The sequence below is a fragment of the Vulpes lagopus genome, chromosome X (genome assembly GCF_018345385.1).
Source record: "Vulpes lagopus strain Blue_001 chromosome X, ASM1834538v1, whole genome shotgun sequence".
NCBI lineage: Eukaryota > Metazoa > Chordata > Mammalia > Carnivora > Canidae > Vulpes > Vulpes lagopus.
In genome coordinates, this window is record NC_054848.1 from 45,766,760 (window position 1) to 45,782,511 (window position 15,752).

A 15,752-nucleotide genomic window follows, 5' to 3' on the forward strand; every position below is an offset into this window, starting at 1 on the left:
GTCCCGTGTCCTCCCCGCCTCCTTCTGTTTCTGGGGGAACCCAGGAATCTGGACGGTGTCCCCCGGCGCCTGGGATCCGGGGCCTGCACCACTGGAATCGCGTTCTCGGGGCCACGCACCCCCCTCCATGCAGAGCTGCCGCCTTAGCTGCTGCCTTAGCTTCTCTGAGTCGCCGCTGGCACGCACTCTAGCCCTTTACCAAGCTTGGCCCGCAGCATGTGGCGAGCTCTCCCCGGCGTGCACTTCCTCTGTTAGTGATCTGGGGAACCTGGAGGCTCCACTGCCCCTCCTGAGTTCCTGCCAGAGTTCCCTGCGAGTGCCTTTCGGTCCGGGAAGATTGTAAAAGTTCCTGCTTCTCCGGGACTGGGCTTTCCTATCTTGGAGGCTCATGTCCCCCAGCCTTAGCCGGGCTCCTCGTGGGGCCCCTCCCCCTCAATATTCTTTTTAATTTTTTTTCCATCTTCTTACCTGGGTAGAAGCTGAACTTTTCTCTCTGTAGTGTTCCAGCTGTTCTCTCTTTACATCTCAGGTCGAATTCATAGGTTTTCCAGATGATTTGAAAGTTACCTCGGTATGTTTGGTGAGGACAGGTGACTTGGGCATCCTACTCTTCGGCCATCTTGCGTCTCCCCCAACAAATAATTTTCAAATCCCTATGTTATACACCTAAAAGTAATAATATAACATTGTATGTTGGTTATATTTCAGTAATAAAATTTTTTAAGGATTTTATTTATTAATGAGAGACACAGAGAGAGGCAGGATATAGGCTGAGGGAGAAGCAGACTCCCTTTTGGGAGCCTGATGCGGGACTCGGTCCCAGGACCCCCGGATTGTGACCTGAGCCAAAGGCAGACAGTCAACCACTGAACCACCGAGGCACCCTCAATAGTAAATTTTTTAAAAGATTTTATTTATCTATTCATGAGAGACAGAAAGAGAGAGGCAGAGACAGAAGCAGGCTACACACAGGGATCCTGACGTGGTACTCCATCCCAGGTCTCCAGGATCACGCCCTGGGCCAGAGGGAGGTGCTAAACCGCTCAGCCACCTGGGCTGCCTAATAGTAAATTTAAAAAAAAAATTAATGTAATCTCTACACCCGGCATGGGAGTTGTACTCACAACCTTACAATCAAGAGTTGGATGCTCCTCTGTCTAAGCCAGCCAGGCAGCCCTCCATAATATGTTTTTTAAAAAAAGAATACATAGAGTCTGTCACATAAATCTTAATTTCCAACATTGCTTTACATAGTCAGACACTTATTATGGACAATATATTTTTTAAAATTGCCATCAGTTCTACATAAATCTTTTTCAGAAAATAAGAGAGAACACTTGCCAATTCATTCTATGAAGTCGTCATTACCCCAGTACTAAAACCAGGTAAAGACAATATATAAAAACTGTATTTCAGACCGGTATCCTTCATCAACATAGATGTAAGTTTTCTTAACAAGATATTTGTCGGTAGAATTCAACAATAGATAAAATAATTATATACCATAGCCCAGTAGGGTTTATTGCATCTTGCAAGACTGGTTCATTATTTGAAAAATCAGTCTTTGCAATCCACCACATAAACAGGATAAAGTAAAAAAAGATAATTATCGTCATCTCTATGAATGCAGAAAAATATTTAACAAAATTGAACAATGCATGATAAAAAAGAAACCTCTCAGAAGACTAGGAATAGAGGAGAATTCCTTCAACTTCATAAAGAACATCTACAAAAACTATACAGCTAACATTACACTTAATGGTGAAAGACTAAGTGGTTTTTTTTTTCCTAAATCAGGAGCAAGGCCAGTTATGCTCTCCCTTCTGCTCTGCAGCATAGTACTGGAACTTCTAGCCAGCATAGAAAGGCAAGAAAATGATATAAAGCGCATAAAGATCAGAAAGGAAGAAATGAAATTGCCCCTAGTTGTAGATGATATAGTCTGTCGAAAATCACAATCTACAACAAAATTCCTAGTACTGATGAGTGAGTTCATCTAGGTTGTAGGATACACAATAAATATACAGAAATTAATTATATTTCTATGTACTGACAATGAATAGGAGGAACTGACATAAAAAAACAAAATGCCATTTATAATTCCTCCAAAGAAAATGAAATAGGTATAAATTTCACAAATGATTTTCAAGATCTATATGCTGAAAATTATAAAATACTGATGAAAGAAATCAGTGATGTACTACATAAATGGAGAGACAAAGACCTCCATGAATTAGAAGGCTCAACATGGTAAAATGTTAATTCTCTCCAAATTGGTAAAGAAGTTTAACACAATTCTTCTTTATATCCCAGCAGAATTCTTTGTAGAGATATACAAGATTATTTATTTATATATATATGAGTAATATATCTAATTTATATATTACATATATAATCTTTTTTTTAATTTTTATTTATTTATTTATGATAGTCACAGAGAGAGAGAGAGAGAGAGGCAGAGACACAGGCAGAGGGAGAAGCAGGCTCCATGCATCGGGAACCCGACATGGGATTCGATCCCGGGTCTCCAGGATCGTGCCCTGGGCCAACGGCAGGCGCCAAACCGCTGCGCCACCCAGGGATCCCTAAATATATAATCTTACATATAATCTTATATAATATAAATATAATCATATATATATGGAAAGAGAAAGGAACTAGAACAGCTAAAACATTTTTGGAAAGGAATCAGTTGGATGCAATCACTTTACTTTGATTTTTAAACCTTACTGTGTAGCTATAATAATTAAGACTGTGTGGTATTAGTAGTGGTACAGATATAAAGAGCAGTAGAACAGAATAGGGAAACCATAAATAGCCCATACAAGTGCAGCCAACATTTTTGACAGTGCTGCAGAAGTACTTTGTTAGAGGAAAGATAGTCCTTTTAACAAATGGTAGTAGATTAATTGGACATGCGTAGGTGAACAAGTACCACACATCTAGATTACTATCTAAAATATATGAAGAACTCTCAGAACTGAACATTATGAAAACAGTCCAATTAGAAGATCAGCAAAAGACTGCAGACATTTCCCTGAAGAAATTATATATGTGGCAAATAAAGACATGAAAAGATGTTTAACATCATTGCCCATTAAAGAATTGCAAATTCAAATCACAATGAGATATAACTAACTATATGCCTATCAGAATGGCTAAAATGAAGAATGGTGATAACACTGCATGCTGGATTGGATGTGGAGAAACTAGATCACCCACAAATTGCTGGTAGAATATAAAATGGTACCATCACTCTAGAAAATAATTTGGCATTTCCTTTCAAAACTCAAAATAGACTTATTGTGCAACCTAGCACTTACACTTTTGGGCATTTATCCCAGAGAAATGACTTATTTTCATGTAGGAACTTATAAACAAATATTCATAGTAGTTTTTAGTCATAATAGCTCCAAACTGGAAACAACCCAAATGTCCTTCATTTTTTTTAAAAGGTTTTATTTATTTATGAGAGACAGAGAGGCACAGAGACACAGGCAGAGGGAGAAGCAGGCTCCATGCAGGGAGCCCAACATGGGACTCGATCCCAGGTCTCCAGGATCAGGCCCTGGGCTGAAGGCGGCACTAAACCGCTGAGCCATCCGGGCTGCCCCCAAATATCCTTCAAAAGATGAATGGTTAAACTGTGGTACATCCATACCATGGAGTAGTACTTGGCAAAGAAAGGTATTGATATATACAACATGGATGAATCTTAATGGCATTATGCCAAGTGCAAATGCCAATCTCAGAAGGTTGCATACTATATGATTCCGTTTATATAACAATCTCAAGTTGACAAAATTGTAGGGTTTGGGAACAGATTAGTGGTTGCCAGGGATTAGGGATGGTGCTGAGGGTGTTGGGTGTGACCATGAAAGGGGTAACATAAGGGAGATCTTTGTGGTAATTGAATAGTTCTGTATCTCAATTGCAGTGGTGGTTATACAAATCTACACATGATTATGGAACTATGCACACAATTATACCTATGTCAACCTCCTGGCTTTCATATTATAATTGTTTTAAATATGACCATTGGGGGAAACTGGGTAAAGTGTGCACAGGACCCTCTCTCAACTATCTTTGCAACTCCCTGTGGATCTATAATTATTTCAAATCAAAAAGTTTGTTAAAAAGAACACTCTCACTGTTGTGGAGCATGCATATGAGGTAGACCACATATGATGAAGGCAGGGACAGCAGTCTGAAGACTCTTGTCAGATAAAAGTAATGAGATCTGAACCTCTGCAATATTTGTTGTGATGAAGAAAAGAGAACAGATATAAAGGATAATAAAGTAATCGAATCAGCAGGACCTTGGAAATATGAAGATGTGTAGTTGGTGAAGGAAAGTACGGACTCTGGGATGACTTCCAGGTCTTGGGTAATTGAGTAGATGCTAGGCCTCTTAAGTAAAAGAGGCCATATTAAGAGCCTGAGATATACTAGAAGTAGACAGAAGCCATGTTTTCCTTGTCTGTTAAACCTTCAAAAATCTAAAAGATGTTGGTTTTTTGAGAATTTGGTGAAATTTAAAAAAATCTTTTGGAGTGTCCCATAGTCTGTTATGAAGCCAGATATTTATATAATTCTTCCTTGGACTTCTTTCCTTGCTAGCTTGCTTTCCTTGCTGGTACTTAAATGAGTTTCAATGTGATTAATGTGACTTTGACCCTTTATTTCTTCATCTGAAAATTGAGCACTATGTTTTGTGATAACATAGTTATAATGCTTCTCTCTCAGGATTAGAATTCTGAGAAGTAAATGAGATTTACATTTATATGTAAAATATTCAATACATATCAAGTATCTAATAAGTGCTTACTACTCCTACTGTTACTACTGCTAACAATAAAAATTATGGTAACAAAAAATAAAAAGATGTTGAAATGTGACAGATCTTGTCAGTTTATGGCCAGTTGCAGAAATGCTCAGAAATTTTCTAGAGCCTGTTTTTCCTCAATTTCTGTTTTCTAGTTCCTTCAGTGATCCTCAAAGAGTGGTCTGCCTATAAAGGGAAGTCACCTCAAACCCCTGAGCTGGTGTCTGCACTAACATTTCGGGAATGGACTTGCCCAAACCTCAAGAAGCTCTGGCTAGGCAAAGCAGTTGAGGACAAGAACAGAAGGATGAGGGCCTTCCTGGCCTGTATGAAGTCAGATACACCCAGCATGCTCAATCCAGCTAATGTCCCAACCCATCTGCTGCTCATGTGCTGTGTACTCCGGTAAGCGATGTGATACAGCCAGTTCATTTATCTTTTACTTTTTTCACTTTTCCTTTAAACATATGTTTTTATAGTGTTTTGGGACAGGGAGGTTTTTGTTTTATGTGTAGCTTAGAATTCAGAAACACTGAAATTGATCACTATGGCAGTCTCCTCAGTTTATGATCCTCTCATCATCAGTTCATGATCTATGTGAACTTTTTTTAAAGATCTTATTTATTCATGAGAGACACACAGAGAGAGGCAGAGACATAGGGAGAGGAGAAGCAGGCTCGCCTCAGGGAGCCCAATGTGGGACTCCATCCCAGGACCCCGGGATCATGCCGTGATCCTAAGGCAGATGCTCAACCACTAAGCCACCCAGGCATCCCTCTATGTGAACTTTTATATTTGGTTTTATGTTTGGTTTTTGTGCCCTTCAGTCTTTATTCATGATCTAATTCCCTTCTCTTCCTGTAGTTATCCACTTTGGGGTATTTGGTGTGTGTCCTTCCAAGCCATTTTCTGTGTATTTATTTAGACATATGTGTATCCATGCACAGTCTATAGGGTTGTTTGTGTAGATTTTTTTCCATTTTTTTAACATGAAAGGTGCTCACATCTCATTCTATTCCTTATTTTTTTCACTCTGTTATTTTTGGCATTTGTCCATATTTATACATGGTTCATTCCTCAAGACTGCTGGATTATGTTCCATCAAATAGTAATTCCACAGTATTTTATTTATTGATATCCAGTTCTTGAGTGTTATAAAAAGTGTTGCAGGAAATATCTTCATAGATGTCTTTGTTTTTTGTGTGTTCCTGTGTCGGTTTATCTGAAGTGTATACTCAGTAGAATTCATGGATCCTATGAAATATGCATATAGGCTTTTCACCACATATTGCCAAGTTGCTCTAGATCACATCTGTACTAATTTATAGTCTTGTGAACAATGCATAAGGGTTTCTGTTTCTTCATAGTATCACCAGTACTGATATCATATAACTTCTTAATTTTTGACAGTCCAGTGGGCTTGAGGTAGTATCAAAAAGTTATTTATTTGTTTATTTAAAAGAGTGATGGACTAGGGATAGAGGGAGAGAGAAAGTGAAGCAAATTCTGCACTGGGTGCAGAGCCCAACAGAGGATCGGATCTCACAACTGCGAGATCGTGATATGAGCCAAAACCAAGAGTCAAGACACCTAACCGGCTGAACCACCCAGGCACCTCTCAAGTAGTATCTTTTATTTTACTTTGCATTTCTTTGACTACAGATGAGGTGAGCTTCCACTTTATACGTATTAGCCATTTGTTTTCTCATTCTCTGCAGTGCCTATCTATTTTATCTTGCAAGTTTTCTTTTAGGTAACTTATCTTTCTTGCTGATCACAGAAGTTTCTTATCAAATGTGTATGTATATACATGCATATATCATTGATATATGCATCAATGATAGCAAATATCATTTCTATATCTGTGTATATCAAATATTTTCCAGTCACTGTTTTTTAAAACTATGTACAATATATTTTTTTAACGAAAGTGTTCATTTTCACCAGCTTTTTTATTGTTATGACTTCATACACATAGAAAAGTTGGAAAAATAGTATGGTGAACACTAATACGACCGCCACTTAGAGTCTATAAGTCATATTTTACTATACTTACTTTATCCTATATAACTATCCATCTCTAGTCAGCCATTTACCCATCCTTTTGGATGCATTTCCAAATAAGTTGCAGACATCAGTGTATTTCACCCCAACTAAGAAATATTTAAGTTTGGTTTTGTTACACCCTTTAAATTGTGCCCTTGTGGTGTGTGCTTTTAAAATCTTATTTAATAGGGATCCCTGGGTGGCTCAGCAGTTTGGCGCCTGCCTTCAGCCTGGGGCGTGATCCTGGAGTCCCGGGATGGAATCCCATGTTGGGCTCCTTGCATGGAGCCTGCTTCTCCCTCTGCCTGTGTCTCTGCCTCTCTCTCTTTCTGTGTCTCTCATGAATAAATGAATAAAATCTTTAAAAAATCTTATTTAATAAACTCCTCCCTACCCTTAGGTCATAAAGATACTTTTCTACATTGTTTTAATAGTTTTATAATGTTGACTTTCATGTCAGGTCTTAAATATAGTAGCTGTTTATTCTGTATATGCTGTAAGAAAGGATCTGATTTTATTTTCTTGAAATAATAAGTTCGTTTTCCCAACTCCATTTATTAAATGATCTCTTCAAACCCCATGATGTATATTACCACCTTTCTTATGTACCAAGTTCCTATATATACACGAATACATTGCTGGTATCATTTTTTTCCATTGCTTATTTGATCTCTGACTAGGATCACATTGTTTCAATTGTTCTAGGCTCTTAATTTGTCTTAATATCAGGTTGGGCAAATCTCCACTCTGTACTTTTCTTGTGTCAGACATGTACTATTTTTTAATCATGTGATCTTTATCCTTCAACATATAATTTAGAATTAGTCCAGTTTCCACAAAATCTTGGAATTTTTTGGTCAATGAATTGAATTTATAGATGAATTTTGGGAGAGTTGACATCTTTATCATGCTAAGTGCTCCCATCCAGAGATCATAGTTTACCTTTCCCTTTATTTAGAGCTCTTTCTTTATGTCTTAGTAGAGTTAGGTTTTTTCCCATAGAGTTCTTGTGCATTTTAAAATCCTAGGTATTGGGGATCCCTGAGTGGCTCAACGGTTAAACGCCTGCCTTTGGCCCAGGGCATGATCCTGGAGACCCAGGATCGAGTCCCATGTCTGGCTCCCTACGTGGAGCCTGCTTCTCCCTCTGCCTGTTTCTCTGCCTCTCTCTCTCTCTGTCTCTCATGAATAAATAAATAAAATCTTTAAAAAATAAAATAAAATAAAATCGTAGGTATTTGATATACATTGTTATGATTATGGATGACATTCTGTTTTCTTTTTTTTTTAATTTTTTTTTAAATTTTTTTATTTATTTATGAGAGAGAGAGAGAGAGAGGCAGAGACACAGGCAGAGGGAGAAGCAGGCTCCATGCACTGGGAGCCCGATGTGGGATTCGATCCCGGGGCTCCAGGATCGCGCCCTGGGCCAAAGGCAGGCACCAAACCGCTGCGCCACCCAGGGATCCCCGACATTCTGTTTTCTATTACACTTTCTCGTTTATTTGCTGACGTAGAGAATGTAAATTTTTGTGTAGAGAAGTCAGTCTCAACAAGTCATCAGAGGATTATAGAGCATTGACTTTTGAAATTGGACAGATTTTAGTTTAATTCTGGCTTTGGGACTTTATAGCTTGGATAAGTTACTTTAACCTTTTAACATCCTTTTATTATAAAGGTTCTCGGGAAGCCACCTTATGGCCACTTTCACATTATCATTCTCATTTATTATGTTATATTGCATTAACCCCAGTTTATTGAACCCTGCAGCATTGTAATAACATTTTCAAATGCTCTGCAGCCACCAGCTTGATGCTACAATGGTAGGCCTGCTTGTCATTTTGACTCAAGACTCTGGATTTTTTAAACACTTCCAACTACATAAAAATAAATAAGAATAGCTTATGAATAGCTATAATAACTATCACAAAGACTAGGCTCTAATAATCTAATACATTCCATATGCTTTCCCTGAAGAAAACACTTTAGCCTCCTGTTCAGCTTCAATTATTTATTCTTAATTTAGACATATTTCCAACAATTTATTTATCTGATTTTCCAATATACAACAGATCAGAAGCAGCAAATTGTAAGACGGGTGAGACAAAGTGTAGGATCTATTATTAGAACCCGTCCGAGTAACAGCAGCAATAAGTGGCAGCTTAAAAGCTGCCTAAAATGGGCAGCCCTGGTGGCTCAACAGTTTAGCACCGCCTTCAGCCCAGGGTGTGATCCTGGAGACCTGGGATTGAGTCCCACGTCGGGTTCCCTGCATGGAGCCTGCTTCTCCCTCTGCCTGTGTCTCTGCCTCTCTCTTTCTCTCTCTCTCTCTCTCTCTCTCTCTCTCTCTCTCTCTCTCTCTCCCTCTTTCCTCTCTGTCATGAATAAATAAATAAAATCTTTAAAAAACAAAGCTGCCTAAAATCAGGGGAAATGATATAAAGATTACTTTTTAAAAAGCCCTAAGAACCCATATAGTATAGGGAGAAACTGCCCTGTGTAAACCAGTAACCCGTGTAAGTTTATTAATAAAGCACAAACCAATCATCATTTGTAAAATCATCAAGAATAGGTTCTGTAATGTTACATATTATGTACTTGGCAATGTGCTAAGTCAGCCCTTTGTATACAATGCTACGGATCCTCATAATAGTGCTAAAAGGTAAATATTATTTATCTTCATTTATAGATGAGGGAACAAAGGCTCAAAGAGAAGTGACTTGCAAAGGTTACATAGCTAGTAATGGGTGGTGCAAGAGTTTGAACCCAAGTCTCTCCAACTCCCAGTTCCTATGCTCTTTAAAAGACAAAATGGTAGAAAAATACTGTTTTAAAGATTAACATAAAATCTGGTTGGAAATTTAAAATTCAACTTCATTTTTTTAAAGATTTTATTTATTTATCCATGAGAGACAGAGAGAGAGAGAAAGGCAGAGACACAGGCAGAGGGAGAAGCAGGCTCCATGCAGGGAGCCCGACATAGAACTTGATCCCAGGTCCCTAGGATCACAGCCTGGGCCGAAGGCAGCACTAAACAGCTGAGCCACCCGGGCTGCCCTAAAATTCAACTTTAAATGAAGATTGACTTATCCTAAACACTTCATTGCTGAGCAATATCAGGTAAAGACTGGGTAGTCGCTTAATTGCATACTAGGAGTCTAAGCTCCTCAGTTGCATCTGCTAATTATTCTCATGGAAGTAAAGTAATGCTGGGGAAGTTGTAACTAAAAGTTAATGTTGGTGCAGCTCTTGGACAATTGTCCTAGAGAAATGAGAATCTAGAATAAAAGTTGGTACAGTTTGAAGTAGGCATAACCTTTACGAATATAATAGTCACCACTGAGGAGGACAGGATAAGGAGGAACTCTGTCAGGCTTCCAGGAGTGGGGAATAGCCCTGTTGAATGTGGAGAGGCATATAATAAGGCTCTGTCATCTCTAGCAAAGTTTCGTTCAAATCTCAACACTTTTCCAGAAACCAAACATGAAATTGGACAAGGATATACCTCTAGATTCATGGGTAAAGTTGAACCTTTTCTGAGAAATAATTCTGTTAAGAAGCAGTGAATTTGTTATCAGCTGTAATAGGGTATTTGAGTTAACCATGTGCCATCCTGATACGTAAAGATAAATAAGAACTGGTTTTTGTCCACTTGACAGAATAATTCTAAAGTTTACTGGCAAAACCAAATGAATAAGAATAGCTTGGGATTACAAAAAAGAACAGTCTTGGCTCAAACAAAAATACCAAAATATTATAAATTTATGCTAAAATGATGTGATACTGGCATAAAAATTGATAAGTCATTGTTTTAGAGCAGATAATACTGAGTAGTATCCTAGACACATGATAACTTAAAATATGCCAAAGGAAGCTTCACAAATCATAGATGGGAATAGATGAATTTTTAAATAATTGTTGAGAGAACTGTATTGGTATTTGGGGAGAAAACATCAAGTATAGGCCTGCCTCACATAAATTCTAGGTGGATTTGTTATAGAGATAAAGGTAACGGAAAAAAGATAAAAGATAAAAACTAAGCAATGACTTAAATGATCTTGAGACAAGAAAGGAACTTTTTAAATGAAAAGCCTCAAGTCAGGGCAATATCAAAAAAAAACAGTATCAGGGAAGGCAAAAACCTCTGTTGACAGTGACTGCTATACACCATGCTAAAAATTTAACTGATAGATCTGGGCAGTAAGACAATCATAAAGGGCTTTGATAAGCTGTCTTATATTCCTGGGGCTCTGAAAGATTGTGTATATCCATAAAGCTATATACACACTCAAGAAACTGGAGAGACTCCCAAATACATGTTCCTACCAGGCTTAACATGAAACTTGCACAAGGTAAAAATAAAAGCCTGACTTATAACTACCTAAAATTTTAATGCATGCCCTAAGCTACACGTAAATCCCCTTGGCAAAAGTGGAAGCTTTATTGGGTCAAGATGTTTCTGCACAACCTCTGACTAATTGTTGGCTGACCAATGAGCTATGCTGATCCAAGGGAGATGTTTAGGAAGCTAGGCTTAAAAATGCAAAGAAGAGTTAAAAATAAAAAGAAAAATCTTAGCAGGTGTATCAGGTCACATTCTGCAGTAGAGACAGGCTCTGCAAAATCAGTCCAGACATGTCACTAAACTAACAAAGCAGCAGCAACAACAGTGTTTGGGAGGGTTGCTACAATATATGGTTGAAACTAACCGATGTGTACAAAAAATTATGAGACTTGCAAAGAAATAATAATGTTTGGCTCATACATAGAACGAAAAGCACTCAATAGCAACAGTGTCTAAAGGAGTATGGATGTAGAACATAGTAAATAAGGACTTTTAATACCTACAATAAATACATTCAAAGAACTAAAGGAAACCATATTTTAAACATTGAAGTATGATAAAAATGACCCATCAAGTTGAGAATAGCAATAGAGAGATAGAAATTACAAAAAGAAACCAAGTAGATATTCTGAAATGGAAAAATACAATAATCAAAATGAAAAATTAAAGGAAGAGGCTCAATAGTAGATTTGAGCTGAGAGAAGAAAAAGATCAAGGAACATGAAGATAGACCAATAGAGATTATCCAATCTGAAGAACAGAATGTAAAAAAAGAATTCATAAAAATGAAACTAAGAGAGCTATAGGACATCAAACATACTAACATATACATAATAGGTGACCCAAGAGAGAGGAGGGTGGTGAGAAAAAATATGTGAAAAACTAAGAATTGAAAACTTCCCAAATTTGGTGAAAGACATAAATCTACGCATCTAAGGTCAAAAACTCCCAAGTATCAACTCAAAGATCCACACTTAAACACTGTTAAAAGATAAAGACAGTCTTGAATGAAGCAAGAGAAAAGCAATTTATACAAAGGAATCAGAAGAAGATTAACAATAATCAAAAACTGGAAGCAACCTATTTCCACTGATGGATACATTGATAAACAAAATGTGGTATATACATAAAATGGAATATTACTCAGCCTTAAAAAGGGAGGAAATTCTGACACATGCTACAACGTGGCTGAACCTTGAACACATACTTAAGTGAACTAGCCAGTCAGTAAAAACAAATCTGGTGTGATTTAATTTAAATGAGTAGTCAGATTCAGAGACAGAAAGTAAATTGGTGATTTCCAAGGGGCTGGGGTTGGAGAAATAGGGAGTGTTTAGTGGGCATGAGTTTCAAGTTGAGAAGAATAAAAAATTCTGCAGATGGATAGTGATGATGGTGTAAATGTACTTAATGTACTTAATACCACTGTAAATGTACACTGAAAAATTACTAACATGGCAATTACCATATATATTTTACCACAAGAGAAAAAAGGTACATAAGGGGTAGAATGCTTCCCCTTCCCAAAGGACAGAGTAAGGAGGTGGACAGACTCTCTCCCCAGCAAAATTGCAACTAACCTGGTAGAAATTTTTTTTTCATTTAAATTTTAATATTGTCAAACTCCTGTCTATGATGGATTATCAATTTCCATGAACAGATACTAACAAAGTGATGTTAAGAAAGAAAAAATATATATATATAAGAAAGATTAATATCCATAATACAGAACTCCTACAAATCAATAAAAGGAAAAAAAAAATCTTTAGGCAACAGGTATGAATAGGAAGTTTACAGAAGACGGTCAACATCACTGGTGGTCAACATCACTGGTAATTAGCAACACAAAATAAAACAATAGCACTTGTTAATCTATCAGATTATTAAAATGAATAAAATTTGAAAAAGTGGATGCTCTAACACAGTTTGCAACGTGCCCGGCACACTCTGGTGCTCTTGGTATATTCACTCATTTAACAAGGCATCTGAGGCAGGCCCTCACTCACAGATGAGGAAGCAGGGACAGATGGGCCAAGTGATCTTTCTCAAAGGCGCTGAGCTAGAAAGCAGCTTTGTGACATATATTCCATAGCTTCTTCTAATACTTATGTAGTTGTTTTTATACTTAGTTCTTTAATCTACTTGAAGTTTATTTTTGTGCATGGATGAGGTAAGGATACAACTTTATTTTTTCCAAACGGATAGATGTTTCCACATGAACTAATTTAGAAAGTGATCATCTGTCCAGGCTTAAGCGTTTGCAGCTCCACCGCATCTACTCCCCTCGCTTCCACAGCAGCCAGGACAGGGCTCTTCGGGCCTCAGTTTCCCACCCCAGCACGGATGCTGACCAAGGCAGGGCCGGGAGGGCTAGTCTGTGTACTCTGGCACGGCAGTCTGAGACAGAAAGGTGGCAGCTCAGGTGGCCAGCAGGTCCCACAGGTCACTGTTGCAGGGCAGCAGGTCACATGCTAGTCGTGCCTTCCGATCCCGGACAGCCTTCAGGGCCGGGCTGTGTGCCAGCAGCAGGGAGCAAATGTCCACATGACCCTTCTCGGCAGCCTTATGCAGACTGGTCATGCCATCATCATCCACCAACCTGGGGTTGGACCCATGAGACAGCAGGAGCCGTGCGATTTCAGTGTGCCCACAGTAGCTGGCCCAGTGTAGAGCAGTGGCGCCCCCATGGGTTTGGGCATTACACTTAGCCCCGCTTTCCAACAGGAACTGGCATACGGCATAGTGCCCGTTGCGGCTGGCATAGTGCAGAGCAGTGTAGCCAGCTGAGTCAGGCTGGCTAGGATCTGTTGACTTCTGGATGAAATACTTCACTCGGCCTAGGTCTCCATTCAGGGCTGCTGACCAGATTCCCCTGTCGAAGTCCATCTCGTCCAGCGTCTGCTGCACACCGGACGCCGCACCCGGCCATGAGCAGCAGGGCCCGTCCGCGCAGGGCTGCGGCGACGCCATGTCGGCCTGGTAGAAATTTTTTGAAATCATTTAACCCTTAGGCATATATAACCAAGAAGATGAGGTTTCCTTCTCCTCCCAGCTCTCGTTCTTAGGTTATGGTTTCACCCAGGAAGGAAAATATTGCCATTTCTCATCAACTCGAGCCCTTTGTCCAGGTAGGCATAGTAAAGAGGATCACCCACCAATCCGCCACTCAGGGCAGAAGCTCTAATCTAGGGGCAGCATGCCAAGAATACTTTGGGCCCCAATCATTCCCACCCCAGCACATGTGTGGAAAGAAGTTTCCACACTGGGAAGATCAAGCCAAAAAGAGTAGGGGCTGCCAACTACCCCCCCCCTTTTTCAATGCACACTTACAGAGCAGGGGTGTCACTTGTCACTCTGGGAAAAGCAGCCTCAGCATGGTGCATGAGTGGTTCTTTTCAGGGAGAAAGTAGACCATAAGAATGAGGAGCTCTACACCTTCCTGAAGGGACTGTCTTTATTTGAAGCAGAGCATGGAGAATTCCATACCTAAGAGCATATTGAGAACAATAAGTATCTTGATGAGCAATTAAGAGGAGGCTGGTATCTCCATGATATGAGCAGAACACCAGGGCATCCATATGTTTTATAGAGAAAACCAGGGAAAGAAACAGCCAAGAACCCTCCTAGGATCACAGTCAACTCTGGGGATGAGGAAGGATGTATACATACACCTGATGGCACCCACTCAGGAGAAATCAGAACACACGTGGGACAGACTTCAAAGCATTCCCCTAAACCACCCAGAGACCATCAATACAGGGCATATGCCTCACTGGCACAAGGAACTGAAATACTACCTCTGATCAAGCATCAACTGAACAATAAGCTTCTCTGACCCAGAGGCAACTCCTAGGAAACCAGGTTTAGCATAAAATAAGACTTATCACTGCCAGACTAGAAGAATACCCAAAGTTATGCCTTCTTAGCAAAGATCAGAGAATGAACCTCCAAACTAATATTCTTTCACTGAATATGGGCAAAAATGTGTAAACTCCCTGAACTATGATAGCTGCCTTACTCTACACTTATATGCAATGGGAAAAGGTATAAATCTAACTGGCTAAGAAGGCTTAAGCATAATAATTGACCAATTAGTGGCTTATGCAGACCCTGGGGGAACATCTAGGTTGCCAGGCTAAAATAAAAACAAGCAGAGACATCAGTAGAGACATCAGAGGCTGCATCCTACATATTTCAGAAATAGAACTAACAGAATTAGTGCAGCTAAGTCACTAAATAAACAAGAGAACAACAAGCAAACATCAACCAACCCTGGGCTGGAGGGTGGGGTCAGTATCCACTGTTGTTATATTATCTAAAATATCCAGTTTTCAACAAAAATTTCCAAGGCACTCTAAAAAACATGCAAGCGAGACCCACTCACAGTAAATAGAACAGGCTTTTAAAAAAGCCTACATACTTTGTTGAATATTAATTGACCATACAGTTGAGGGCCTATTTCTGGGTTCTCTATTCTGTTCCATTGATCTATGTGTCTGTTTTTGTGCCAGTACCACACTGTCGTGACGAGCACAG

General features: G+C 39.1%; 2 protein-coding genes across 2 annotated transcripts in view; one reads left to right on the forward strand and one right to left on the reverse strand.

Annotated features, from left to right (window-relative positions):
* Positions 1-15,752, forward strand: part of LOC121482515 (constitutive coactivator of PPAR-gamma-like protein 2) — a 100,936-nt gene that overhangs the window by 22,549 nt on the left and 62,635 nt on the right. Inside the window, exon 2 of the mRNA XM_041740409.1 lies at positions 4,981-5,230. Coding sequence (XP_041596343.1) covers positions 4,981-5,230 — 250 coding nt within the window. The remainder of the gene's footprint in view (positions 1-4,980; positions 5,231-15,752) is intronic.
* Positions 13,385-15,699, reverse strand: LOC121482976 (ankyrin repeat domain-containing protein 39-like). Its single transcript, XM_041741178.1, has one exon. It carries the CDS (start codon positions 14,214-14,216, stop codon positions 13,635-13,637), a length of 582 nt encoding a protein of 193 aa, XP_041597112.1. The 5' UTR covers positions 14,217-15,699; the 3' UTR covers positions 13,385-13,634.

Bases quoted from the DNA above. Each gene is read 5' to 3' on its own strand.
- LOC121482976 (XM_041741178.1), bottom strand. From the start codon at position 14,216: ATGATTTCAAAAAATTTCTACCAGGCCGACATGGCGTCGCCGCAGCCC.